Genomic DNA, 27,745 nt, shown 5'->3' with positions numbered 1-27,745 from the left:
GGGGTTTCTTAGTGCTCTCTTGACAGAAGTTGAAATTCAAAGCCTGCCAGACAGTATTCCTGGTAGGCCTGGGCCACACAAGAAAGCAGTCTGTGGTGGTTTGTGCTCCAGAATATTTCTTCCCCAAAATATCGATGGTTTTGCGTCAGATCGTCTTAGGAAATGAACATCCCTTGGCAAATTGCAAATCATTCTTTTCTTAGTTTGCTTTCCTTACAAATGAGTTTAGGACTGAGGCTGAGCCTCTGAATGTGTAGTGCCTTGTGGTAGGACAATCTGAAAATGAGAACAGCATGATGTGGCTGATTTTCCTCTCTTGGATTGCCTGGGCAGCTGGCAGCAGATGTGATGGCTGGAATCTCCTGAGTCCTGGTCAGGTGTGTCAGGCACTACGTTGTCCTGCCTCTCTGTTTTGTGGGAAAATGGCAGAGGGATAGACAGGGACACCCTTTTCCTTCTGCATGTGAGTTAAAGTGGAGCCGTTCTTTGGGAGCAGAGGGATCATTCTGACATTATTCCTCCTGCAACCTTTGCCCTCATATTCCTCTGTTATTCCTTTTATCATCTTGTTGCTCCTCATGCATCCTCTGGCATGGCTGGAAAGAGTCCTTTCAAGTCATCTCCTGGACTGAGCAAAGGAGATTTTTTATAGAAATGGCTCTGAAGGGGAGAAGGAGGAAACAGCAGAATGAACATCTGCATTGTGATCACTAAGAAAAAAGATGAGGGGGATAAGAAGGGAAACCCCAAAGAATTAAGAAATCCTGAACCAAAGCATGGAGGGAGAAAGGAGCAATTGCATTAACATTAATTTTGCATCTATTTCTGTGCACTTCCCCTCATTTATATAAATAGCACTTGGCAATTTGCAGTGTGAAGCTGGTTGTCAGTGCAGGCGTGGCCTCTGTCACAGCTGGTGACAACCAGCAGCTCCTCTGCCACCTGAATCTTGATGGCAAGTTCTCCCATGGCAATTAAATCCAATATTCATAAGAAACATTTTTCCATTTACATCAAATGTCAGACTGACCTAGAAGTTGTTCTTTTAGTAAATTACCTCTGGACTCTCTTTTGTTTGGCAAGTTGGATGCAGGACAAGGCTTGCTCATAATCCAATGAAATATAGCTCATGTTGTAGGGCTCTCTCTGGGTCTTAGAGCAGCCTAAAAGGCTTTATCACCTCTAGTTTACATCTGGAGAATAGGATGGGGGTCCATAAATATCCCCTTGAAGATGGGAGTCTCTATGAGGAGATCTGCAGGGACTTCCCCACCTGGGGGGCAAAAACAAGGGACCAAGAGGGAGCAGCACTGATTGGGAAAGCCTTGGCTAGAGGTGGCAAAGGCAGTGGAGTCCCAAGGATTTTAGAGGCTTTCCCTTGTCTGTGTGTGGAGCTGACTTGGGTGTGAAGAGGGTAATACCAATGAGAAATAAAGCTATTCCCTGCCAGGTGGGTGGCTTTAGATAAACATTTTGAAGCCCGTGATTTCTGCTGCTGTATAAACCAGAAGTATCTACAACAGGGAGCAGTGAACCTTCTAGGCATGGTTTTTCTGCTGTCCTCTGCGCTGCTCACATGCTGTACCTGCCTTTTCAGAGGAAAAGAGCCTCAAGGACCCCGGGGGGAGGACCGGGGTATATTGTACCTTCCACCCCCGAAAGGAGAAAGGGGGCAATCCCAGACAAACTGCTTTCTGTCTGATTGCTGAATAACCCGGAGTGCGTGGGGGTTCTGTGCAGATAATTCCTAATGACGCGCATTAGTCATCTCCTACTGCGGTTTGGGGCCGCGGTCCAGCTGTCTGGCTCCTAACGAACGTCCCGTTGCTGAAAGCAGGGGCGAGCACAGCACTAATGCAAACAATGTGCACCTCGAGGAGGTGCAGGAGTCCCCTTCCAGCCTGGCCCTGTGGTGCTGACTCCTCTTAGCCAAAGCCAGAATCTGGGGAGAAATCCCACTGCTTTGTGGCTTTGTACAAAGGAGTAACCCGAGCACTAAAGCCCGAACGCTGCGTGCGGCTCCGCGGGGTTTCCTCATTGTTTCCTAATCCAACGAGTAAGAAAATGAGAGAAGTGAAAATAATCCCTCTGATTACCCTCTGGCATGCAGAAGTGGGTGTCCGTCATTGTCCCTCTTTTACCTCAGGGGGAAACTGAGGCAAAATAAGTGCCCAAAGTCTGGTGGGTGGGTATGAGCAAGCCTGGAATGAGCCCCTCTCGGACCAGCACCAAAGGGAATAGGAGGCCCCTTGTGATGATTTTTCCTGCCTTTCTTGACCACAGAAGGGTTAATGCTGAAGTCTGAGGCTTTGTCCCAGATGGTTTGTGAGGCAGCTGTGGATTTGGGTGGAAGAAGTGATCCAAAGGCCCCATCTCTGTGGTGTCTTAGCATGGACAAAGCTGTCCTCTGGTTAGATTTGACAAGAACAGCTTTAAAGCAAGCCACAGAGGTGGGTTCTGACCAGAACACTGTTTCTTAGGGCAGCTGAGTTTGAGGGGAGTCTTTGAGTTTGGTGCTGGTGTAGGGTTTTACAGTGTGGTGTTTCAGCTCCCTGTGCCACACGGGCAGGTGTGGAGGTGTGGGGCTGGCTCCCTGCTTGCCATCAGTGGCACTGATGCAGTGAAGGTATCCCTCTGCCATTAGACAGCCTTCTCCACAGGCATTGCTCAGCTTGGACCCCAGTCTGAACAACCCTCTGATTGTGCAGCAGCAAAGAGTGTTCAGCACCTTCTGTTTCTCTGAAACCGCTTCCATTTTAGGCCTAACGGCTTGTTTTCCTGCTCTCCGTGTGTGCTTTTATTACAAACAGCAGTCAGCTCTTCAGGGATCTCTGTATAAGATCATGATTCACCTCGCTTGGAAACACTTTTTCCATTTTTTTCCAGCATTTTCCTTAATCTAAACCAGTGCTCAGTGCTGCTTGCTCCAGCTCCGGGGGCCGAGCTTGGCCGAGCCTGCCGGGGTACATGGTCCCCAGCCGAGTGGGCAGAAGCACTTGCCCCTTTTCCCCCCTCAGTTGCCATCAGGGATTCCTCTGAAGCTTGGCAGCTGTGGCCTTTTCTCTTTGTGAAATTAGAAGTTTTGAGGAAGGAGCTAAAAATACCTCAAGGAAAGCCTGGAAAGATGGTGCTGGGTTTGTGGCCGCTGCGGTAGCTTTGCTTTTTCCTTTCGGAGGCGTATGGCAAGAAAGAGTAAAATACCATTTGTTAGCAGGGCTGGAGGAAATGCCGGTCCAAGCATTTTGGAGAAGAAATTATTCTAGAAACGAAGGGAATGACTGTGGTATTTCCTGCCAGGGTTGTCGCTTATTTTGTTTGTGTCGCAGCAGGGTCTGCAGGCGCCAGCCGGGACGTGGGCTCCTGCGTGCCCCGTGTTGTACGGAAATGCACGTAGAGAGGGAAGGTTGCTCACTACACACAGCCCAGGAGACCAAGCACCTAAATTCTGTGCTTCTCTCTACCACTCTTCGGCTTCACAGAATGAATCACAGGATGGTTTGGGTTGGAAAGGCCTGTAAAGTCCAATCCGTCTGCTGTGGGCAGGGACATCTTTCACTAGATCAGGTTGCTCAAGATCTCATCCAACATGGCCTTGAACACTTCCAGGGATGGGGCATCCGCAGCTTCTCTGGGCAACCTGTACCAGTGTCCCATCAACCTCAGCACGGAAAATTTCTTCCTTATATCCAGCCTAAATTTAGCCTCTTGCACTTAAAAACTGTTGCCTTTGTCCAGTCACTACAGGACCTGGTGAAAAGCTTCTCTCCATCTTATAAATCCCCCTTTTTATATTGAAATGCTGCAATAAAGTCTTCATGGAGCCTTCTCCTCTCCAGGCTGGGCTTTCTCTTCATACCCTTAGCCAAAGCCCTTTGTGCCTCAGTTTCCCTTGTTTGCTCCATTACCTGCCTCAGCTCTCCCAGTGCTCCATGAAACCATTTGCTGAAATGCTCTGCCAGAGCTCAGGGTTTAAGGCTGGTGCCTGTGACTGGCCTAACCCCTCTCCTCCACTGTATTTAACACAGGCCCTTCTTGGATGTCTTGGCTTGTTCTCCAACACCAACAAATGCCCTCTTGACTGAGGGGGAACAGGGCTGCCCTTAACCTCATTTAACATCTGAAGGCAGGGAGGGTAAATAGTACAACTTGGATTGTGCAAGGAGGATTCATTGTCTTCATTCCTCACAAAATTGCAGAAGTGAGTACAACCCACCAGCCTCCACCACCCACACCTCTCCCACCTCAACATTTGCATGCAGTGTTGAGGTCCTTACAGAGAAGGTGCTGGCCCTGCCTTCCCCTTGATGGTGCATTTGAGGCACTGGGTACAGAGTTGCAGGAGATTTTACTCCAGTACTTGGCGGTGCCCCAGACTCCCTGTGTAATCTTAAACCAGTTGCTCCAAACCAGATTTCCATGGGTGTAAAAAATCACAGCCTGCTCCAGCATTTAGGAAGTGCTTTGCATCCCCTGAGACTTCCTAGTACTTTGGGCACTGCCCACTCTTTTTTTTTTTTTTAAAAGGAAAAAAGTATTTGTTGCTGATAGCAGTGACGAATTCAGCTTGAGCTGTGGGTCAAAAATGTGAGCAAGCCAGGGGAAGAATGAAAAATAAAGCAGTAACCGACTTCTCAGAGTAATAAATATGTATTTATCCCTCTTGCAAATGCCTGAGAGCTTAAGGTCTTGCTTTCTTTGAGGGATGCAAGAGGTTAGTTTGTTTTATATGGAAAAAAAATTATGCAATTAAGAATTGAAGTGGGTTTTCATTCCCCTGTTGCAGCCGGGGTGTTTGTAGCTCTGCTCAGAAGCAGAGCAGAGCAGTGTGGGGCAGCTGGCGTCCTCCTGCTGGCTTTGGGCCATGGCACATCAGCCTTGTTGTTGATGTAGAAGAAAAGGATGCAGCAGGGTCGTGGCTCATTTTTTTTCATTTTCTTCTCTCTCTCTGGAGCTTTAGACGAGTGTTCTGACATTTTCCAGCCACAAGCTGTTTTTCAAAACTTATTTGTCTGTGAAATTTGTGTTGCTCAGCACAACCAGGCAGCGTGTGCCGTGTCCCAGCTCGGTGCAGCGTTCGGGGCTGTGCTGAAAGTGAAACCTGTGTTTTGAAAGGTTTCCTGCAGCGAGGCCAGAGCTGTGAGAGCTTTTCCCCTTCCACGTCCTGCTCCTTTGTCAGGAGAAACCTCGAAAGTTCCTTGCCCTGATTTTTTTCTCTTGCTTTAGAGAAGAGTTTTCTGGTGTTACAGCCAGTGAACCCACACTGGCCAATTTACTACCAGCATCCAAGAGGAATGAGCCAGCCAGGCATGTTCAGAAAGACACAAGGAAATAAAAATTGGCGTAAAAGAGCCTGTACCTCTTTTTTTCCAACAGAGATAATCCAAGGTGGCAATCCCACCTGTATTTGCTCATCTCTCCAGAATGATTTGGACCTTCAACACTAGGATGGTTATGGTCATCTCTTCTTCTCCTTTTGAATTTTAGACTGGTTTAGAATTAATTTGGTATTTTTACATGTTGGGCCTGGTTCTGGAAATGAACCTGGAGTTTGTCCAAACATTGTGGGTCTGGAGAACTGGCTCTAGACATCGAGGTGATGTAACTGCCTCTTTAGCACAGGCCTGTAACACTGCTGGAGTGCCCCATTTGGTGACTGTTCCAGCACTGGTTCTTCCCAGCCCTTCCGGAAGCACAGAAAATGCCATGAACAGAGATAGAAAGGATGCGTTTCGGGTGATCCAACATGTTTACCCTGAATCTGCTGGGGTTTTTTTGTTTTGTTTTGTTTTGTTTTTTTTAAGCTTTTCAACAGAATCGCCTCTAGCCTTGACTTCCTGAACTTCAGTGGGTGTTTGCAGAACTGGAGGAGCTGTCAGTTTAAAAATAAACCAAAGGGCGCCCATCCAGCTCATTCTCCTCGTTAGAAACAAAGCTGTTTCACTGTGGCTCTGCTTTGCCTCTGTGGGGATGGAAAGTGTGCCTTCACACTCTGGCAATCCAGGCCCAGAGATAAGTCCTTTGCTCAGGAAGGGCTGTCACCCACCCATTCTGGGATTATCCCAGTGAGATGCCGGTGGTGCAGAACCGAGCCCTGCCTGGTGTTACACCTCGGAGGGAGGGGCCACAGCACTTTTTTACTTGATGAGAAGAAAACTACTGATTGAGGAGGCTTGTGTGCACTAGTAAGAGCAGAGTGCTGGTTAACTGGGGTGACTAAACCTGGTCTGGAAAGTAAAGAGGGTTTTGATCTGCCTTGGAGGCCGTCAGAAAGTCCCGGAATGATCCAAGGGATGCTAGAAGGATGCTTGGCTTAGGCCTGGTCTGAGAAGCTGAATGAATGAAAAGGCTCGTTGTGATCTCAACTGCTGCTAAATATGCACAAATAGAGGATGGGAGAAGTAGCTTTTACTAGTCCCTGCACAGCTGTGTGTCCAGTCTGCCTGTGACTTCACTGGCTTTTCTTTGGGCAAATTTAGTGTTTTCTCTTGGGATGAGCAATGGGTCAGTTCAGGGTGAGCATTTACTGTGTACAGTGTAGTGGGCCTGATACACTTTGCATTTTGTAGGTCCTAACAAAATAACAGCCACCCCTACAACCATCCTGGCACTGCTGGCTTTTAAAATCCAAGGCTGTCCCTCCACTTCCATTATGGGATGCTTGCTTTTACTTCTTAAGTCTTTGTGCGTTCTAGTAAACATCCCTCTGAGCTCTGCTTTTTGGATTTCCAATGGAAAAGTACTGGGGTGAAACCATGGGAAATGCTGAAGATGGACAGACATCAAACACTTGACATGTTGGCCTCTTTGATAGTAGTGCCTTGTTCCCAAATGAGTTCAGAGCACTCACAATTTTCCACTTTATGAAAGCATTTTATTAAAACTAACAGTTATACAGGTGAGTGTCTTCTTGTTTACAGAAGACCTTATGTTTTGACAAGCACATTTATCAGCAACGTGGAGTGTCCCCAAAGTCCGTGAGTCCAACAGGCAGCTTAGCCCTAAATAAACCAGATGCCTATTGGAGTTAGGGGAGTCTCATTGAGAGTTTTGGATCTGTGTGTCAGTCTGGGCTGCAGTTTGAGACCTCACCATTTTCTGCTTTTTGTTTCAGCAGCGAAATGTCAGGATCAAGTTTGAATATGAAGGAGAGAAAAGGTAGGTACCCAACCCAGTGCCCCACATGTACGGGGACAAATTACCTTTTTTACCCAACATCATCTTGCTGACTTCAGCCAGCTGCAGATGAGCTCACATCAGGATTCACTCCCCTAAAATCGGCTACAGTTTTATGTGCAACTGCCTTGCCTCATTATTCCAATTTGCCATAAGTAGCTCCTGGGATTTGCGCGCAGGAGAAGTGCTTCCAAGCTGGAAGTCATTAAATGCCTCTTTTACAAGGGACATAGGGTGCACACTTGGATCCTTTTCTCTTTTTAATTCTTGAGCCCTGCTGAACCACAGCGGGGTTGGAACTCTGCAGAAATGTGTTCTTTGATTAGCAGTCTATGACACTTACTTAAGATAACCAGATTTTGGGCATGGGTCCCATAAAAATAGGGCTGGGAGTTAAAGCTTGTCCGCCCTTCCCTGCTTGACATTTTCATGGAATCACCTCTGCTCGGTGCTTGGTGACTGTGACAGGGCAGGACACAGGCTGATGGTCCAAACTGCATGTTAGAGCCAAAGAAAATTGAAATTGCTGTAGGGATAGACTGTACCTGCTGTACATACCTTTAGAACTGCTGCATGTGATGGTACAGGACAGTCACAGGATGCCAAAACTGCATCATTCCCACTTCCATCCCTCCTTCCTGTTCAGAGCCCCTTGCTGAAAATGGAGATGATAAATATTACTGACCAGTGCCTGATCTGGGATTTTGCCAGTGAAGGGCTGCTGGACTTCTTTTCTACCTATGCCTCACATTAGAGGGAGGAGAGGAGCTGCACTAGGATTTCTGGGTCATGTTCTTGCAGGGTGGGTCCAGTCCCCTCTTGGGCACTGCAGATGAGCATCATTTCTGTGAGTGTAGAAGCAAGGACCAGGGTTTATGCTTCATGATAGAATACAGGTCCTTTCTTCTGAATTGTCAGTCGAATCCCAAATTTCAGTATGCTTCTACTAAATTGTGACTGTTGTTGTATTTGTTTGCATATACAGGATTATCCAGTTTCCAAGACCAGTCAAATTCAAAGAAGTGGTGCAGAAGGTCACGGATGCTTTTGGACAGACAATGGACTTAGTCTGTGTGAACAATGAGGTAATCTTCTCCCTTCTCCTATGGGGCAGGTTTAGGGTGCCTGGTGCCAACTTCAGAAGTGAGCAGTGGTTTGTTCTGAAGGCCCTAATGTTGTGTTGTACTTGCATGTGAACAAAAATAACCTTATTTTCTGGTTCCCAGCTAGTGAGCGTACAAGAGCTGTTGTGTGGCCACGGCTCAGATGGATTCCTAGACTCCAAGCCAGGCTTTTCCCCTCTCAAAGTGAGGCCTATTTCAAGTAAGGCCTATTAAATTATCACACTGGAACACTGTCTTTTCCCCAGAACAGAAGATTCCCCTCACTCAAAGAGGGATGTGAAGCCTTCCCACCTTGGGGGCAGCTGCAGGCATGTGCAGTCCAGAGCAGAGGGACAGTGCTGCTCACACAGTGTACTTTTATCTAGCACTGACTTTGTTTCACCCAAAGCTCCAGAACGAAGTGGATGTTCTTCTGGTTGGGGCTACAGTGAAATGTGCATCACTGAACATTCCTCTAGCAGGTCCTGTGGCCACATAAAAGCAAGAAACCCTCCCCCTGCAATCCTTGCATTTTAAGGCTTGAAGACCTTTCTCCTCCATCCTTCTTCAATAACAGAGGCCACTGTGTTTTTCCAGTTTTTCTTTGAGCCCAGCAGTGTGTGAAAGGAGGGTATTGCTGAGGGCTGTTACCTAGAAGGAGGAAATCCTTGGCATCTGTTTTGGTGTGCTCAGTGTTTTCTTGAGGCATCTTGCCATAAGAGGCATCTTGGCAGGCATCTGGAGCTGCTGGACTCTCAAGGTGGGTTTGGCTTTGGGGAGGAGGAGAAGGCCAGATGACAAAGAGGTGGGCTTTTAAACATAAATCCTTTTGGATCTGTCCTGAAAGCTTGCTTATTCAAGTATTAATTGTAAATGACCTACAGCCTTTCATCGAAGTATGAATAGAGAGAGAGGTTATGAAGAGAGCTTTCTTCTTTTTTTTTTTTTCCCTTTCTTTTTTTCTCGCTTCTGTTTCAATAGAGATTTGATCCACAAAAAAAAGTTCCTTTCCCTTTATAATAGCTACCTCATGATACCAGAATGTCCACTGGGTTTTCACTTTGAAGGCAGTCAGGTTTCTAATCTTGGGCATTCTTTGACAGCCCTCCCGGGAAAAGCCTGCCATTGAATTCTCCAGGAATGACTCATTTCATTCCAGGTTTCTTTCCACTGGAAGAGGATTTCTTTCCAACAACAGCAAACAGAAGCTTAAATAATGCATTTTATCCCATGTTGGAGACCATCTTTCTGGGCATGTGCACAGGCACATAGCAGGACCACGAGCAGGCCTTTGGGTACTCCTGACTTCTGAGGGTTATGGATGATTTTCAGTGCTTTGTTTTTCTGTATATAAAAATTCCTCCTTGTGAGAACCCACAGCTTTTGGAAGATGTCTAAGAAGTAGTAATTCAGGGTTGTTGTCATGGAAACACTATAAACAGACAAGAGTGATCTGTGGGGAAATAGCTCATGTCCACATGCTGACACCCCAGCATCTGGCTTTTAACATCTTCTGGGTCAGGTTTTCTGGTTCTGCAATGACTGCAAGTCTCAGGGGTAGCTTGACCACAGACTCATTACAGTTAAATGTTTCAGCCTTTCTTTATGCTCAAAGGCACTTGTGCAGTAATTCTTTGTTGCCATCAGACATCTATCTTGCAGTAGCACCTTGTAGACCAAAATTACACTTAAGGTGAACAGGCCCCTGCAAAATCTCACTGACTGGCAGTCCCTATCCTGGTGGAGGAGGAGTCCTGAAGCCAAGATCAGTGGGATGAGCATGCCAGCTGGGTGGAGCAGGGGCACACATGAATCACATCCTGGTGGGACCATGGAATCAGCAGGCTCAGGCTGGTGTAGATAAGAGCAGGGCCTGGCCATGGGTGTACCACATGGGCATGTCTGCCTGTTAGTTCTAGGCTGGGCTCATCTTTCTGAGGTGCAGGAGGGCAAAACCTGTCCTGGCCATGGACAGCATGGCATGGTGTCTGTTGGACAGCTGGCTGTGTTATGGATTAAAAGGCTCTAATGCTCTCATTCAAGCTGTAAAGGTCCTGGGTATCTAATTTGGGACTGTAAAATCCACAGGATAGCAGGATGCACTGAACTTAGCTATTGTGGTGCCCCTTTACAGGCCTGGCTTTTAGTATCTTGAAGTTGGGTGTCTAAGGTAGGCCATAATCTCAGGACCACCTGCTTTCCACCTGCTTCCCACAGCTTCATGAACTTGGCTTTCTTGGTGGGACATTTTGGGCCCCTCAGTACAGGAAGGACATTAGGATGCTGGAGCGTGTCCAGAGAAAGGCAATGGAGCTGAGGAAGGGTCTGGAGCACAAGTCTGATGAGGAGCACCTGAGGGAGCTGAGGGTATTTAGCCTGGAGAAAAGGAGGCTCAGGGGGAACCTTATCACTCTCTACAACTCCCTGAAAGGAGGGTGGAGCCAGGTGGGGGTCAGTCTTTTCTCTCGGGTAACAAGGGACAGGATGAAACAGTCTCAAGTTGCACCATGGGAGGTTTGAATTGGATATTAGGAAAAATTTCTTCACTGAAAAGGTGGTCAAGGACCAGAACAGGCTGCCCAGGGCAGTGGTGGAGTCACCACCCCTGGAGGGATTTAAAAGGCGTGTAGATGGGGCACATGGGGACGCGGTTTAGTGGTGAAGTTGGCAGCGCTGGGTTCTGTGGCAAATTCTCTGTCTGAATTTGATCTCTGTGCACTGCTAAGTAGCTGCTCCAGGTGTGACTAGGTGTTACCTTGTCTGTCTCCATGACCAACTTGCGATGTGACTTCGTCCACCAGTTCCCTTCTGACCTCCCCATGCTTGTCTCCTCTGAGGCTGTCCCTCAGCACCAGTTAGTTTAGGGAGAGTTAAAGCCTGGGGAAGTGGTAGAGGCTCCATTACAATGGGGGAGGAGATAAAAGCATATTTAACAAACATTTGTCGAGAATTGTTGATGCCAGTTGGTGCTGCATTGGGCAGGAAGATGAACTAATTGACCTCCCAGATTTTTCCCCAACCCCGTTTCCTACTATTCTTTGGCTTTCTGCGGTGTCTTACAGAGTGAGGTCTGGCAATGCTGTTGCAGTCGGTGAAAACTCACCCTTTGCACTCACTTTCTTAACCTACAGTGACTACCAAGTCCCTAAACACTAAACATCAGGCTCCAGGGGAAGGCGCTATTTAAAAGCAAGACAAAAGCATAATAAGCTCTATTTAGTGAAACTTCTGTGTAGGTAAACTTTGCTGTTCGTCACAGCTGCTCTTTCTTTAGATCAAATCAACCCAATTACTGGAAATACACCCTGGCAATTGCTGCCATGGTTCTGCATGAGTCTGTATTGAGTTTCATGCCTAGCAGATACCTGTTCCCGATATCCATATGTGCCACAGTCTGGAAGCCAAATGGAGTGAAATCTGCTTGCCAGGCTATGGGTAATAGGTAAATCTAAGCTAAATACTGGCTCCAGTCCCTTTTACAAGAGGGCAATTTCTGCCTGTTGTTTTTGGCTCCTCTGAAGCAGGCACACAAACATGTTCATGTTGTGATAGTTGAGTGAGATGGAGTGACCTGCAGAACATTCTGTTCGGAGCAGCAGTGAGGGGTTGCTCTGAGCACTTGTGAGGAGCTCAGTAAAGGGGTGTGTAAGCAGTGGGACTGTACTTACAGTTCAGAGTCAAATTCTACCTGGTGGCGAAACGAGGGAGGGCAGCTCTCCACCATCCTCATTTCTGTTTGGGTGAGTGTAGGGGAGAAGCCTTGTCTGCTTGATGCAGAGCCTTGCTGTGGAGCCTTTGTGAACTTCAAGAGGGTCAGGCAGTGCCCCAAGAGAATATCTCTTCACCTCTGCTGCCTAAGGGAGCAGAGTGAGCACTGCATTTGGGAGAAATATTCAATACCATCTTTGTCTGGTATCTGCTGCGAACACAGGCTGTTCATTCAGATCCCAAAATGTAACCATGAACCATGGTATTTTCTCCCAGGTAACAGGTGACAGGATGAGAAGAAATCACAGAATCCCAGAATGGGTCAGATTGGAAGGGACCACAGTGGGTCATCTGGTCCAGCCTTCCTGCTCAAGTAGGGTTATCCCAGAGCACATGGCACAGGATTGTGTCCGGATGGTTCTGGAATATTTCCAGTGAGGGAGACTCCACACCCTCTCTGGACAATCTGTTCCAGTGTGTGGTCACTGCACAGTGAAGAAGTTCTTCCTTATATTCAGGTGGAACTTCCTGTGCATCAGTTTCTACCCATTTCTACTTGTCCTACTGCTGGGCACCACCAACAAGAGCCTGCTCCATCCTCTGACCCCTCCCTGCAGACGCTGACAGACAGTGATGAGGTCCCCTCTCAGTCACCTCATCTCGAGGCTGAACAGGCCCAGTTCTCTCATCCTTTCTTCATAAGAGAGATGCTCCACTGAGCATTGATCAACCTTGTATCCTCTGCTGAACCTGCTCCAGGAGCTCCATATCTCTCTTGTGCTGAGGAGCCCAGAACTAGGCACAGCACTCCAGATGTGGCCTCACCAGGTCTGAGTAGAGGGGCAGGATCACCTCCCTCAGCCTGCTGGCAATGCTTTTCCTGATGCATCCCAGGATACCATTGTCCTCCTTGCCCCCAGGACACACGGCTGGCTCAGGGATAGCTTGTTGTCCACCAGGACCCCCAGGTCCTTCTTCACAGAGCAATGGCCTCAAGTTGCACCAGAGGAGCTTTAGATTGGATATTAGGGAAAATTTCTTCACCAAAAGAGTTGTCAAGCAATGGAACAGGCTGCCCAGAGAAATGGTGGAGTCACTGTCTCTGGAGGTATTCAAAAGGCATGTAAATGTGCCATGTAGGGACATGGTTTATTGATGGATTTGGCAATGTTGGGTTGACAGTTGGACTCGTTGATCTTAGAGGTCTTTTCCAACCTAAATGATTCCATGACGATGATGTTAAGCCTGCTGTTCATCATGAAGCAGGTGGCCCTCATATGGCTCAGTTCTCTACCTACAAAAGAGAGATGGAAGATAATCTTCCTATAAGACAGGAGAGGAGAAACCCAATCCAAACATTAAGGTGCTCACAGGGTAGAAACAGCTGCCACACGGACACCTAAGGTGGAGCTTGGCAGGCTCTGGCTGCAGTCCTTGGGTGGAAGAAGTGACTGTAGCAGTTTCCTGAGGTGAAACCTCATCTCTGCTGGCCAGGGGCCACAACTTTCCCTTGACCTGGTCATCCCTGAGGTCCTCACCTCAGAGCACACAGTCTGAGGTGTATTTGCCTATGACCAACAGCCAAACCCTTGGCAACACCCTGGGATCAAAAAGGTTGTCACAGTTGGCTTTTGAGAGAAGTCTCCTGTGGCAGCTGCCCTGAGGTGTGTTTGCTGTGGCTGGTGGCATGAACCCTCATCACACAGAGGGATGAGCTGCCTTTCAGGAGTTCTGGGAAGCTGTGGCTCCCAGTGAGACCAGTGAGGGCCTACTGGGAGCTGTGGCTGCTCGGTCCCTTTGGTCAGTGGAATTACTGTGTACTTTGGCACAGCCATGAGTGTAACATGTGCTGTGTTGCCTGGATCCAGTGCCAGTGCCTGAGGCAACCTGCAGGGGCTGAGTCCTGTTTGTTATGAGATTAGGCAGAATATCCCTGAATGAGGGGTAAGAAGTTGTGCTTTTAATCTTAGCCCAGGGCAGCAGAAGGCCACAGAGCTCCTCTGAAGTGCAGCTGTTGGGCACTGGAAGCTTTGCAGACTGTCTGCAGGACATGGTACACCACACAGCAATGTCGGGAGGGTCAAATTCCCTGTGGAGATATGAGGGCAATAGTCGGCCGTTTACCAGGAAAACATCAGGACCTTCAGCTGCCTGATAGACACGGCACTGTGTAGTTCTCTGGTCTATTTACCTTATGAGGAGCAGAAGCCGAATTTGTCCTGCTGGGAGTGGAAGAAGTGGTTCTTGGATAGAGGGCAGTGCACACTTTTCACATCAAAAGGGAAGAGGCTCTTATTTGTGGGGTGTTCCCTGATTTTACTTGGTGGGCAGACATTAGGGAGGCTCTGTCAGTGTGCAGGAGCACAGATTGCAGCAGCAGGGAAGGGCATTGAGCATCTACCAAGTAAATCCTTGGGTGCAGCTCACTGATTTCTTGAAGCACCATTGCATGACCATCTTCCCAGGAAGAAACACGGGAAGAATGTGTGGGGTTGTTTTGGGGCTGGGTAGCAGCAGGTCTTTCCTACAGACTCCAAGATCAGAGCAGCCCCAGAGTAGCAGGCAGCGAGCCTGAGGTTTCATCCCAGCCCTCTCCTCTTCTCACTGGCTGGATTGCTGATGTGACCTTTAAGCTTTCTCCCTGCAGATGTTGTTTGTTGTGATTTTTTGTGTCTGTTCCTGGGTAGATGAGAACTTGGAAGAAAATGTTAAGAGCTCGGCAAGCTGCAGGGCATGGGGGCTCCGTTTTCCATCCCCTTCTTGGGTTCCTCCCTCATCCCCCTATTCCCAGGCTGCTCACTGTAAGAATCTGGCTTCCTCTGTTTACCCAAAAGTGTGACATTGCCATTCCCCGGTGTTTGTTTAATCCCTTCCAGCTCCTGATCCCGCTGAAATCCCAAGAAGATTTGGACAAAGCGCTGGAACAGTTGGAGCTGAGCCCTTCCCTGAAGAGCCTGCGGATCCTTGTGAGCGCTCCAAAGAAAGCGAATGTGAGCCCTTCACCTTCTCTGCTCTTTTGTGTCCGGAGCGAGATGCCTTGTTATTGTGTTGGGGAGTGGAAAAGAGTCTCCTGGCGGTGAAGAGCAGAGGGCAAGCTGGTCATGAGAGGGGTCAGCCCTGCTCTGGCTCCGCAGCTCGGAAATACTCCTGTCATAGTAGCCCAGAGGCTGAGCTCAGCTCCCTTTGGCTGCTCTGGTGTCCCATGAAGGGTTAAATATCAGGCTGATCCTCAAATAAGGTTAAACTGTGACAGAACCCCTTCTGCTTTCCATCTGGGGATGCTGCCACCATTCCTTTGTCACTTCTCTGTGTTCAAGGTGGTGCCCTGGTCCTTGCTGTGCTGGGTGGCAGTGTGGGGACTGTTCCCTCCATGTGCTGCTGCAGTACTAGAGGCTGGGAAGAGCAAACTGGAGAATGCTTCAGTCTCATGCAAAGCTGTCTTTGTTTTTTTCCTTCATCTTTATTTATTTATTAGTTTTTCCTGAGCTCAGTGGTTTTGCAGTTAATCCTGTTAGCTTGACCTCGCCTGCACAGAGTGTCTTGCCAAAGCACATGTCGTGCTGCCCCAAGCACAGGCTGTAAAGCAAGGGATTTTTAGATGTTGCAACTCTGTTTCTTCTTATATTTCCTAGAAGTGCTGGAGAGACTGGGAGTCTTGAAACTCACAGTGCTTGTCCTCATGCTACCGCTGGTGCTCACAGCCCCTGGAACTTCTCCACTCCTTTTGAGAGGCTTGGAAAGTGCAGGGACCAGCTCCCCTGGGGAAAACTGAGCCATCAGTTGGGGTTTCCTAAATCCTGGGTGGAAATGGGGCAATCTGCCCTGGCAATTGTGGGAACACAGCAGTATTGCAAGGCAGCTTCTAACAGCAGAGAAGCCAGGTAGACTCCTGCATACCTTGGAGAGTAGGTCCATCTCTTCCTTAAGCTCCTGCGTGTAGGAGCATACGTTCCAAGGTCTTACATGAAATTACCACAAAATCACAGCATCCTGTAGCATGTTATGTCAGTAAGACTTGGCCTCTACCATTTAAGTTACCATCTGGATATGCATTTCTTTGCTCTTCCCTTGTCTGTCTTCCCTGGTAGAGCCTGACCCTCCACTCTCTGTTCCTCTGCCCTGTTACAGAGGAACCTCCTGCAGTGCTGAGGCTGCCACTGGAGTCTAGGGAGCATGGAGGAGAGGTTCTGATTTTGGGGTCCCAAGTGTTTTCAGGCCAGGGATCAGTCTCTGTATCTTTCTGGAGATAACGCAGTGCAGGAACAGTCTTTTATGTCAAATATCTGCATTTACCATTATCTATTGGAGCTTAATCTTACTAGACTTTTAAAAACAGATGTGAATTGTTTGTGAATGGTTTTTGGATCACTCCAGATTACGTGTGTGTCTTCTTTCTTTTTTTTTTTTTTTCAATAGTTCTTGGGTAATAGGGTCACGGGGAACCAAACAGAGGGTTTCACATGGTGTGTCCACAGGGCTCTGGCCAAGTCTGATCATTCTCTTTGTCTGATTACCAGCTCCTCCAGCCAAACAACAGCAAACAGCATGAAATGAGGATCTCCAGGTCCATGGGTGATATCATGGGATCCCTGTACAAGGACTCTGAGAGGACGCGCAAATACTCAACAGGTGGGTGAAACGCAGCGCTCTGCGGGGTGTGTTGTGCTGTTACTGGCCACCACCCCCTTTCTCCTTTTTGTCACAACCCTGTGGGTGTCACAGTCTGGATGGCCACCCTGATGTCCCCCACCAGTGACTCAGTGCAGTTGCTGCTCATCCTCAGCCTGAGTAGGACACTACAAGCTGCACAGGCTGTGCTGAGCAGAGTCACGTTGGGCACGAAAGTGAGGAGAACAGGGGACCTAGGGTGTGATTTGGCAGGGGGAAATGCAGGGATAAAAATTTCCAATGAATTTGGTGGCACTGAGCTTTATCAAAACGAAGAGAGAGAATCTACAGAAAGCCAAGGATGTTTGGGACCTTGACACAGTTATTCCTTTAACCATGGGCTGTTGTTCTCTTGGTGTTATCTCCCCCTTTCCCAGCTGGCAGAGTCATTTGTCTTAATGGGCTTGGGCTCCTTGGCTCCTGGGCTGGGACCAGCTTCAGCGTGTCCAAAAGGACCAAATGTGTGTCCCCCATGCCACCACTCTGTTCTTGTTGGGGAAATGACGTCTGTGGTAGCTGGTTTTGTTGTCTCAGGAGAATGGATGTGTGCAGTGTGTTGTGGTGGTCACATTCCAGAGGAAAGGGAGCATCCCTTTCCTTCAGAGGTGCTGGGAGTAGGTACCTGCAGCCCTTGAAGCCAGGCTGGCAACAAATGCCTGGTCTCTTCTTGCAGCCCTGCAGGGAGTAGATTGGTGCTTTCTTTGGTTTTCTGTGCTTGAGTTTATGCTCTTCTTGCTTTCTGAAATACTCTGAGCTTGTTTAAATGACAAGTCCTGTTGATCAGTTGGCTGTGGGAGCTTTGTGTGAAGAACCTTGGAGGATTTTGTGCAGAGCAGGGTGCCTTGTGCAGAACTGGTAAAGCAGCACACAGAACTATGTAGCAGGGATATATTTATTCATATTACAACCTATAGGCAGGATTAATGATTTTTTCACACAGTGAATGTTCTCTGCCATATCTGTGGATGCAGGTTGCAGGGAAATTTCTACAGATCCTTATTGTTTTCATGCAGTTATTCACCAACTATAGAAATTATAGCCTTGGATAAAGTGGGGCCTCCTATACAAATGTACATGAAGAAATACTTCACCCTCCAAAGATCCTCTGTATTTATATGGCAGTAAACGCTTCCAAACTCTTTTCTCTGTGCAACAAAAGAGTGTTTTTCTCCGAGGATTTGCCCTTTCTCTGTTTCATAGCCTGTGCTGCCTTGATAACATATCCTGTGGTTTGCTGCATCTCAGACAATGATATATAGGAAATGTTCTTCCAGGGTAGGTCCAGCATACCCCTTGTGCAGCCATGCCCAGCTCTTACTGAAGCCAGGGGTGGGTGGTACATGTACAAGAGCTCTCTTTGGGCCTGGTGTTTGGATGTACCAGGGTTGTCTTTTTCTATTGGTTTTTTTTTTCCTAGCTCACATGGCTCTTGAGAGTTTGCCCAGAGTCTGGCAGAGTCACTTAGATGACCCTGAGTGAAATGCACACACAAATACATGGTAAGGCACAGAGCCTCAGCAGAAACTGTGCTTGAGCAAAACATCTCTGCTGCTCTTTTTTTTTTTTTGGCACTTGTTAAGCTGTTAATGTAAGCCAGTGGAGAGCTGTGGCACTGGGAGCTGTCACTGATGTGTGAGCCAAGCGTGATGGGCAGAATTGATTCCACGTGTAGCTGTGCTAGGGAGAAGATGAGTTCTTGCAAAGTTAAGACTTTCCTGCTAACTTTTGTGCCATGTTTTGGCCTTTGCTTACTGTTTTGGAGCTGCTGTAGTACCAGGAGAATCACCAACCAGCTCTGCACCACTGACTGTGAGATGTCACTTCCTTTGAGAACATCCTGAGCTCAGACAAGGCAGACAAAGGATGAGATGTCAGTTCTGCAAGGGTGAGAGCCTGAGGTACAGATGGGTTTTGAGGGAATGCCTGAATAGCAGAGTGGAGGAATGAGCATAACATGCTGGTTTAATCTAACAGAGGAGGAGGACTGGGCAGCACTAAATGTAGGACACAGTGTGTGTTAATGTTGGAATCTTCAGGAGGCTCTCCAGGCCAGTTGCTAATGCACCAAAACCAGTGTCCTCAGCACTGTTACATAGTCAGGAAGCAAAGGTAACCAGCCCATGTTACAGTTATCCCTCTGGGTTTTTTTCCACGTAAACCATCAGTCTTGCTGTTAGTTTGCAAAGAGGTTGCAGCAAACCCTCTGCATGATAACAGAGGGTTACTTTTCTCTTTGGAGTTGTCTGGGGTCTGTATGAAGCTGCTGCAGCTCTGTTTAGGAGATGTTCACAATCCAGCAGATGCAATTTTTGACCTCCTGAGTCAGACCTGGGTAATCCAGCAGCTGGATAGGAACTCCAGCGAGCTGAAAGGGAGAGCAGTGTTTCAAATGGAGCATTAAACTGAATGTCAGGGAATAGACAGACAAATATGATCCTGTGTTTTGCTTTCCTGAAGCAGGGATTTCACTGAACTTGGTGGATTGTCAAAAGACAGCCTAAGAGGTTGGGAATTCTTTAGGAGAAACTATTCTTCACTTGCAGTTGCAAGGTATTTCACAGTGTTTATCTTCTGCTGTCATCAAAGTGGTTGCTGTCAAGAGACGATCTTAACTCAGTTCAGCTTTTCTCTTGAAACAACATTTAAAGGGAGATTCAAACTGACTTTATAATAAAAGGTAGTTCAGGGTCATGTTCTTCATGTTTCTGAGATGTCTCATGTTTTTCTGCTGACTCTGCCATGTAAACAGCAGCAAAAAATAATAAAACTCTATGTTATTGGCACAAGTGTGTTGGAAGGGATGTAGATGTTCTGGGGGAGATTTGGCTATTTTTGCTTCTGCTGGGCAGAAAATGTCTTCACTCCATGTCCCTGAAAAACCTTATGCAAAGTCAGTATTTTCTTTTTATTTTTTTCCGCATGAACCTTTTCAGTGGAAATCCCCTTCCAGTCTTTTGGTGACCAGCATCTGCAAATGTTCGTCCAAGTGCCGGGAAACTTGGACTAAAATCCTTCTGAGTTCTCTATTTTGAGATAACTGAGGGTTGTTTTTATTTACTTCGAGGAACTACGTGTTTCAGAACATTATTCACAAATTATTTAGGAGCCCCATTCCAGAACCGCCATTCCAGTGGAAACCTTTGCCAGAAGCTTTATTGTTTTTCTTTTTTTTTCCTGTGGTTTTCCATGGTGGCAAACCAGGCTGCTGAGCTGTGGCATTGTGTGCCTGCCAGCCCTCTCCAGACCAGGAGCGTTGCAGGAGCTGGGATGGATGAGACCTCATTTTGAGAAGGGGTGGAAAATTTAGCTGTGTGCATCATGCCAGCTGCTTTAGGGCTAGAAAATAAGTTCTGTCCTGCTTATTAGTATAGAAGTGCCCTAAATTTGCCTTAAATCAGGGTACAGTAATTCATCCCCAGAGGATGGGACTTGTAGGGGTCCCACTGAAAAAGAAGAAATGAAGGAGATTTGGTCCGCCTGCTCACACCTCCCCTTGACAGTCTGAGAGTGAGAAGTGTCTTGCAGGTTTCTCTCTTCCTCTTGATCCCTGAGTTTCTGCCAGGGCTCAGAGGAACACCGGCACATCTTGACGTCATGTTCCTCGTCTGGCTCCACGGCAACGTCATCCAGGGCTGGGCTCTCCCTGGCTGCAGCTGTGAGCTCAGGCAGCTGCCAGCAAACCCTCCCCAGCCCTGACTTTTAAGGGGCTTCTCTTCCCTTCTTGATGCTGATCAGTAATGGATGAAGTTTTGGGAAGAGCAGGGGAAGGATGAAGCCAGGGAATGCGGAGGCGGAGGTAAGCCAAGCCTGGCACGGGGGAACTGGCTGTACGTGCAGCACCACGAGCTCTGCACACACTGCATGAAAGGCACTTACTAAATAAAAATAACAGAAGGGAACATGAAAGACCCCAGTGGGTGCCAGCAGTGACTGTGAGTCTCCGTGCTGTCCTGGTTCTCCCTCCTCGGGACATGCTGTGCTCTAGTCTCTAATATATGGCTTTACATTAGTGTGTGCAACATGTGGAGCAGGAATCCCTGCCCAGAGCACCTTGCTCCAAAGGGTAACCGAGGTCAGATACTCAAGCAGTGCCAATCTGCAGAGTTTCCCTGAGTTCAGGAATCCTAAACAGAGCTGCTGAGATCTGACCAGCAATGGGCCTTTAAAGAAGTGCCTCACAGCCTACCCCATCCCCAGTGGAGCTGCTGTGTGATCCTGTACATCCCAGGACAATCCCCTGGGGGCCTCCTCTCTCTGCCTGGTGCTGCTGCTGTTTCTTGAGTGTTAGGTCAAGTGTGAAGAGCATCCATGATGTGTCAAACAGGCACGTCTGGGCTTGTGTCTGTTTCTTCCTCTGCCTCAGGGTGGGTAAAGCTATCCAGTATATCCAATCAGCCTAGTGTTGCCCCCACTATGAATTGAGTCTCCCACTGAGTACCACTGTTGCACTCTCTCTCTCTCTCTCTCTCTCTCTGCCTGAACCCTATTTTCCATTTCCTCACTCCACCAGCAGCACTGGCATTGCCCGAGGTTTTTTTAACAGGACAGGATAGGGCTGGAACAGGGAATCAACCTTAAGCTCTGGGACTCTGCTCCCACCACCTCCTGTGTTCCTTCAAAGTGGATGGGCATGCCTGGATGCAAAGCAGCAGCAGCCAGTGCTCCTGGTGGTGTGAAGCTGCATAAATTACTTTGGGCAGCACTTCTGCCCAAACAGCCTGGCTGAAAGGGCTCTGGTTCAATCCAGCAGTTTCCAGGCATGCAAAAGCCTAAGCATTTTGTTTAACTTCCTCACCTGCTGGGAAATAGCTGGTGTCTTATCCCCTTTTAAAGTTTTTTGGCAGGAAATGTGACTCTGGAAGGTCGAACACAACTAACCTATGGCTGGGAGTAGTTGTTCCAGGCTAAGGCTTAATGTGAGATCATGCAAAGACCTTGTGCTTGTGATAAATCTCATTTAACTGCCTGGGTTCAAAATCAAACAGGGCTTGTACAGCTCTTTGTAATACCAAAGACTTTCTGGGCAGTAAATTAGTTATTGGAGCAAGAGAACCCAACAGTTCATGAGCAGACCCCCACATATCACAGCAGTAACAGAAATGCTCAGCAGAGCTAAGATGAAGCTGTTACACCGCGCCAAATCCTCTGCCAGCTTTTTGGAGCAAGAGCCACCCAAAAAAGTCCTTATGCTGCACTCCAGATTGGCATCTGCCAAGCAAAGGAGGGGATGCTGATGCAGTGATTTATTCAGGGTGCCCGAACTGCTCAATGGTTAAACGTTTGTTTATTTATCTTCCAAGAGAGGATGCCGTACTTCCCAACTGGTTTTGTTTTTAGGGCTGGTGGAAAGCCAGTTCCTTATGAGCACTGCAGCACTTGAGAGATTCTCTCCCCTTGATCTTGGCATTACTTCAGTTGGAGTTTTTTCACTGTGTTCTTATCCTGCAGGAAATCTCTGAAGGAGAAAATAGGAAGAAGAAAAAAAAGTAACTCAAAGCCATATGATTTTCATTTTTACAATCTGAGAAGGAGTCTGAAGGAAGATGTATCATGGGACAGAAATATCTGTGTGTTTGGTGTAAATCCAGCAAGCCTGATTTAGTGATCTTTAGTGCTTGTGTGACAATGTTAACATTAGCAGCTCCTGATGTGTATCTGCTTAAGTGAAAGGTGGGGACTCGGATTTGTGGTGTTGATCACGCTGATGTATTTGTGCCAGAGATCCACCTGGCACAGTAACTGTGATGCAGAATAGCAGCTGAAGAGGGAGAAGTTGTGTTGATTGATCAGTGTTGACTTTTCCTGATGGGATAGGCCCCTTCCCGGCACCTTTATCTTGTGCTTAGCCTGGACATGTTGTTACCAAATGGTAGCAACGAACCAAAGATTTGGCAAGAGCACCGCAAAAATGGATATGAAGTGTAAGGAAACACATCTCCATGTGACTCCTAACTCCTCAAGGATGTGTGCTTTTTAGAAGTCTGCTTAAAAACAAGTTGTTGTGTTGTTTGAAAGCTCATGTTGCACAATGCCGACCAGCTAAGGCTCCAGCACGGAGCAGCACGGATCTCCGTCAGCAATTCCTTGCCATGAGGTGATGACAGAGCAGGGATGGAGGGGAGTAACCACAGAGAGAAAGTGGAGCCAGGCCTGTGCATCTGGGCCAAGCAAGGGCAACAAGGCCTAAAACCTAAAAAGGCACAAGGAATCAGAGTGGATCTGGGGAATAAGGGGGGAGAATGGGTCATCTACGTAAGCAAGCTGCAGAGTTCTCTCCCAGGTGCAAAATGGAAGCTGGTTTTCCTTCATCTTTAATTTCATGTTGGGAAAGGGTAGAGAAGGGTGTTTGAGCACAAATTGTTTTCTGTATAAGAAGTGTTGAAGGGATGTTGCACTCAGTTCACCTGGGCTGTTTCCCAGATTGCTGAACAAGGCAGTGACGTGCTCCAGGGAGAAAATGGCCCGGAGGTCAAAGAGGGGAGGTGGGTTTGGAGTTTGTGGTTTGCTTTGAGATTGAGTGATTGTATCACAACAAAACTCTGGAGCCCTTTCCTTTCTGGCATCAGCAGCACGCCTGGATACGGTGTACAGCTCTTAGCATCCAGGGTGGGTTGAAGTCAAGTCTGCTACATGTTGTGTGGCCCCGTAGCAACAAACTCTTTGTGTTGCAAAAGCTTTGCAGGATGCCCATAAACAGTATCACACCTCTAGATCCTCCATTCCCATCCACACAAACTCAAACCCAGCAGCATCTCCAGGAGGTCTGTGATCGCTGGAAGGACTTGGGTTGGCGGGTCCCCCCTTTGACCTGTGCCTTTCCCGTGTCCCAGGCTCTCTGCACACTGGCCGGAGCTCTCCGCCCCCGGGCAGCGTTCCTGAGGAGCAGCAGCAGATCGCCCGCCAAGGATCCTACACCAGCATCAACAGCGAGGGCGAGTTCATCCCCGAGACCATGGACCAGAACGTGAGTGGGGCTGGGCTGTGTGGGTTAAACTGGGCCGGCGTTGGGAGCGAGGGAGGCTGAGCTGTGGGAGCTGTTCCCACCGTTACATCCCCAGCGGGGCCTGTGCATGGGGCTCAGCTTTTTCCAGGAATGGGTGCCCCCAGGCTTGGCATGCCTGAGAAATGGCAGGCCCGATTTCCAGGAACCCTGGGAGCCAGCTGCAGTGGGGATGGCAAATGTGCTTGGGCACCTCAGGTAGCTCTGGAGGAGCATGGATCTGGGACACACGTGTGCACCAGCTGCCAGGCCATCGTGGCTGCAGCGTTCCCAGATCCCGTGGACCATGAGGGAATGTGCCAAGCAACCGATTGCCTGTGATTGCAACAGCCTGGGGATATCAGCAGCTCCTGCTGCTTCCCATGTGCAGTTTCTGCCTGAGCTCCAGTTACAGTTCTTGGCTCTGCCCACAGCCTCTCTCTGTGGTTTTGTGTCTCTGTTCCTCTCCCATATATTTACAGTTTTTTTCCTCTTTGAATAAGGAGTTTGTGTATTCCAGACTCTCAGTATTAAAAGAGCAGCAAGCTCTTCAGTGATGAGCAGTACCCCTTCCTCCAGCCAAACTGGTGCCCATGGTGGGGAAAACTCTGCAGTGTTAAAGGACTGGAGGGGAGCAGCTTACACCTCCCTCTCTCTCCATCCCTGCTCAAGCTATAGCTATAGCTCTGAAGAGCTGTGGATCCTCTGAAGTCAGCTGGGAACATAAGTCATTCCCGTTAAGCTCTTGGGAGTGCAGGGTCAAGATCCACAATTTGCAGGAGGGACGTGGAGGGACTTTGGGAAGGCACTAAGTTCACTCTGTCAGGGTGCTGTGCTGGCCTGGGGAGATGTGCATTCCCTACACTCCAGTAGCACCCACTGGCTCCACTTTTGTGTGCAGGCTGTGCCAGTGTTTCCATGGCAAAGTTTGTGTTTGCAACGATTTATTTTACAGCCATTAATAAAATAAGGAGCAGTCACTCTGGGTGAGTCTTGGCAGCGTCAGAGTGCAGATGTATCGTGTGCTCCCCGCAGCCAGAAGTTGGCTTTCTGTTGTTTTCACATGCCTTCCAAACACGTTAGGGAGGATTAAGACAAAGTGTGTGCATGCAGGAGGAGGGTCCCCATGACCCCCTTTGGGTGTAAATCAGCACAGCTCCTCCAGCTGTTCATGGAACTCCATCAGTTCAGAGGCCTGAGCCTGCTCCTGATGAAGGTTCCCAGATGCTCTCCTTGCTTTTCCCCAGCATCACACTGTGGGTGGCTTGCAGCCCTTCTCTGGTGAACTAAATGCAGGAAAAGGGGAGTTTGAGGGTGGTTTGGGTTTTTCTTCCTTTTCTCATTGAGCAGCCATGCTTTTCCCTATATGGGCTTTGCCCTCAGAATGTCCTTGTACTGCTGCTTCTATACGTGCCTCGCAGAAAACCACTTACAAGCTGGAGCTTGCTGCCCATTGGGGAATGCCCCTGTGCAAGCCTGTGATGTAACTGTGGTCTTGAGACCAGCCTGGCAGATGAACAGAGGCTGAGTATGGAGCATGCTCCAATTCCCAATTTTATGCTTTTGAGAAATTAGCGTTTCAGCATTAGCTGCTGGGAGAGACCTGGCATGGCTGGCAGAGGCAGGGAGTGGGTTTTAGGAGAGGTCTTCATCCTCTTTGGCTAGTGCATTTTGAAGGGTGAGGGTTTTGGTTTAAAAACTGGGAAGCAGAGAAAAATTGCACTTTGCAGTTGGGCCTGTCCAGCCAAAACAACAGGAGCTGTTGTGACAACCAGTCGAGGAGGTCTTACAGGAACAGCACATGGAAAGGGAGGCTGTTGGGGAAGGAGGAGCGATGTGGGAACCAGCAAAATGTGACTCCACGTGGTGTTTAACCCTCGTTGCTCAGGTTTCCCAGGAGTGAGCTGGGCTGGCTGTGGAGCAGGGCTGAGCAGTGTGTGCAGCCAGGAGGGAGCGTGGTGCTGCCTGCAGCACAGCGTGGCCCGGAGCAGGCTCTGCTCCATGTGGAAGTGCACACAGCCCCTGGGTTTACCACTCCACACAAACCCTCTATTGTTACTAACCAGCTATAAATAACCCCGGCCAGTACAATGTCTCATCCAGGAAGCAACACAAATGCAGCTTTTGACTCACTGGGCTGGTGAGAGCCAAGCCGGTTCCTCCGGCCAAAAACCCTGATGATGCTGCGCTTATCAGTGGAGACGAAGGCTGGGCTCGTGTGCCAGGGCAGCTCGGGAAGTCAGGAGTCCAGGGCTGCAGTCCTGGCTGTGGTACACAATATCCACTTGGCCTTGGGCACATCTTTTGTGTCCTGATGCATATTTTCTTTCAGTATTATTGTTATACTTTGAATCTCATTGACTTCTCCTCATGCTTTGAGCATCAGGGTGCTAATTATCTTTGCCTCAGTTTTCCTTCTGGCAAACAGCAGTTGGAAAGAACAAAAAATGCAGAGAGGGCATCATGAATGGATTTCCACTGGGAAGAAAATTTTTGTTAGACTGAATCTCATCCCTATGGGACTGGCATCAGCTGGTGTAAATCAGCTGGCTTTGGAGCAGCTTTGTTGATTCTGCAGAGGTTCTGGAGCTTGAGGAGCTGCAGTGCATGGTTTCATTGTTTCCCCTTTTCTTTCACTGTCAGATGCTTGAAGCTTTCATCAGCCCTGACGACTCGCTGTCTGGGAGCTGCCAGTCGCTGGACAGATCTGTGGACAGGTGAGTTGTACTTCCCATCACATTCACCAGCTGAAATGCAGCCTCTGCTCCACAGCGGGAGAGAAGTGGAGTCAGCGGCATCCCCTGAGATTTCTGCTGAGGTGAGGATGCACCTGAGCGAAACAAATTTATCTTTAACGCTGAAAACCAGATCCTAGCACAGATGTCTGTGGCATGGTATGATTTGAGTTGCAGTAATCTGAGCTGGACAAAGACAGCCTGGCTTTGTGTGCCCAGGTTTTATTTTTTTTTTTTTGTCAGACCCCTCTTATAGAATTATGCAATGGTTTGGGTTGGAAGGGACCTTAAAGATCATCTCATTCCACCCCCCTGCCATGGGCAGGGACACTTTCCACTAGACCAGGTTGCTCCGAGCCCTGTCCAACCTGGCCTTGAACAATTCAAGGATGGGGCAGCCACAGCTTCTCTGGGCAATCTCTGTCAGGGCCTTCCCACCCTCACAGTAACTCCCACTCCTCTGGCTCTCTGCAGTCACCAGGTCAATACTCCATTAGCCTTTCCATGTCCCCTCCTCCCCGAGCATGCTGTCTGCTCTCCATTGACCACTGGTAAACTCAGCAGCCCCTGTGCACTGCCAGCAGCCACAGACGTGTCAGTCAAGGTGCTGAGGACACCAGACAAGCAATAACTAAGTTTAGCTTCTCAGCAGGAAGCAACTGGGACACGTTGTACTAACCCGGGCTGGGACTCAATGGCTGATGCGGCTGCTCGGTCCCGACTCACACGTGCACAGAAACTGTATGTTTGCTGCTGTGCATAAGACACAGTGTCCTTTTGGGAAGCGGTATATTATTTTTTTCCGTCTGCATCAAAGATTTTCTATTTTTTTCCGCTGTTGCTTTTGCCATACAGCACCAGGGCTGTGTTCCAGCAGGTCTGCGTCGGGTTGATTGTGTAGCGTGCTTCGGGTTTGCTGCTCTGTGCACTTTGGATCTGTCTCAGCATCGTGGTCCATTTCCTTTTTGTGGCTTTTAATAATTTCCTGTGATGTATTTGCTCATTGTTACGGCTGTATCGAAGCTGGATTCCTTGTGCTCCCGGCCTCTCTGCCCCAGCTTTGCTTTTGCACAGACTTTGCCGGGAAGAGCAGCAGAAGGAGTGTGGGCTGGTTGTAACACTTGCATTGGGAACTGAGAGAAGAGTTTTGGACGTCTTTGTGAGAGGGTTGTACGGCTTGATTTCACATGCAAAGCAGGCAGGTGTGTCCAGTCATGGGGTCTAGGAGCTGGAAAAGGCCCATGAAGGGCTGTGTTATTCCAAGGCAGAAAGAGGAGTAAGACTATTCCTGCAAAGATATAGCTGAGCCCTTGCAGCTGATTGCTTGGAATGGCATCAGCTCCAGGGAGCAGAGTGAGTTACCAGGCATGGTGGCCAGG

The 27,745-nt window shown here is 48.5% G+C and overlaps 1 protein-coding gene across 3 annotated transcripts in view; it reads left to right on the top strand.

Annotated features, from left to right (window-relative positions):
- Positions 1-27,745, top strand: part of LOC113994408 (mitogen-activated protein kinase kinase kinase 3-like) — a 78,134-nt gene that overhangs the window by 37,698 nt on the left and 12,691 nt on the right. For 2 of the 3 annotated variants that reach the window (XM_027733416.2, XM_027733415.2), the window contains exons 4-9: positions 7,112-7,155; positions 8,159-8,258; positions 14,861-14,974; positions 16,502-16,613; positions 23,483-23,616; positions 26,275-26,348. In XM_027733416.2, the coding sequence (XP_027589217.1) occupies positions 7,112-7,155; positions 8,159-8,258; positions 14,861-14,974; positions 16,502-16,613; positions 23,483-23,616; positions 26,275-26,348 (578 nt within the window). The remainder of the gene's footprint in view (positions 1-7,111; positions 7,156-8,158; positions 8,259-14,860; positions 14,975-16,501; positions 16,614-23,482; positions 23,617-26,274; positions 26,349-27,745) is intronic. The other variant, XM_027733417.2, reaches the window with a different exon arrangement.

The sequence above is a fragment of the Pipra filicauda genome, unplaced genomic scaffold (assembly GCF_003945595.2).
Source record: "Pipra filicauda isolate LSUMZ 115617 unplaced genomic scaffold, ASM394559v2 scaffold1_size10287979_pilon, whole genome shotgun sequence".
In the NCBI taxonomy this organism is placed as follows: Eukaryota; Metazoa; Chordata; class Aves; order Passeriformes; family Pipridae; genus Pipra; species Pipra filicauda.
Note: the sequence above shows the minus strand (reverse complement) of the source record. Positions and strands in the feature narration are given on the sequence as shown.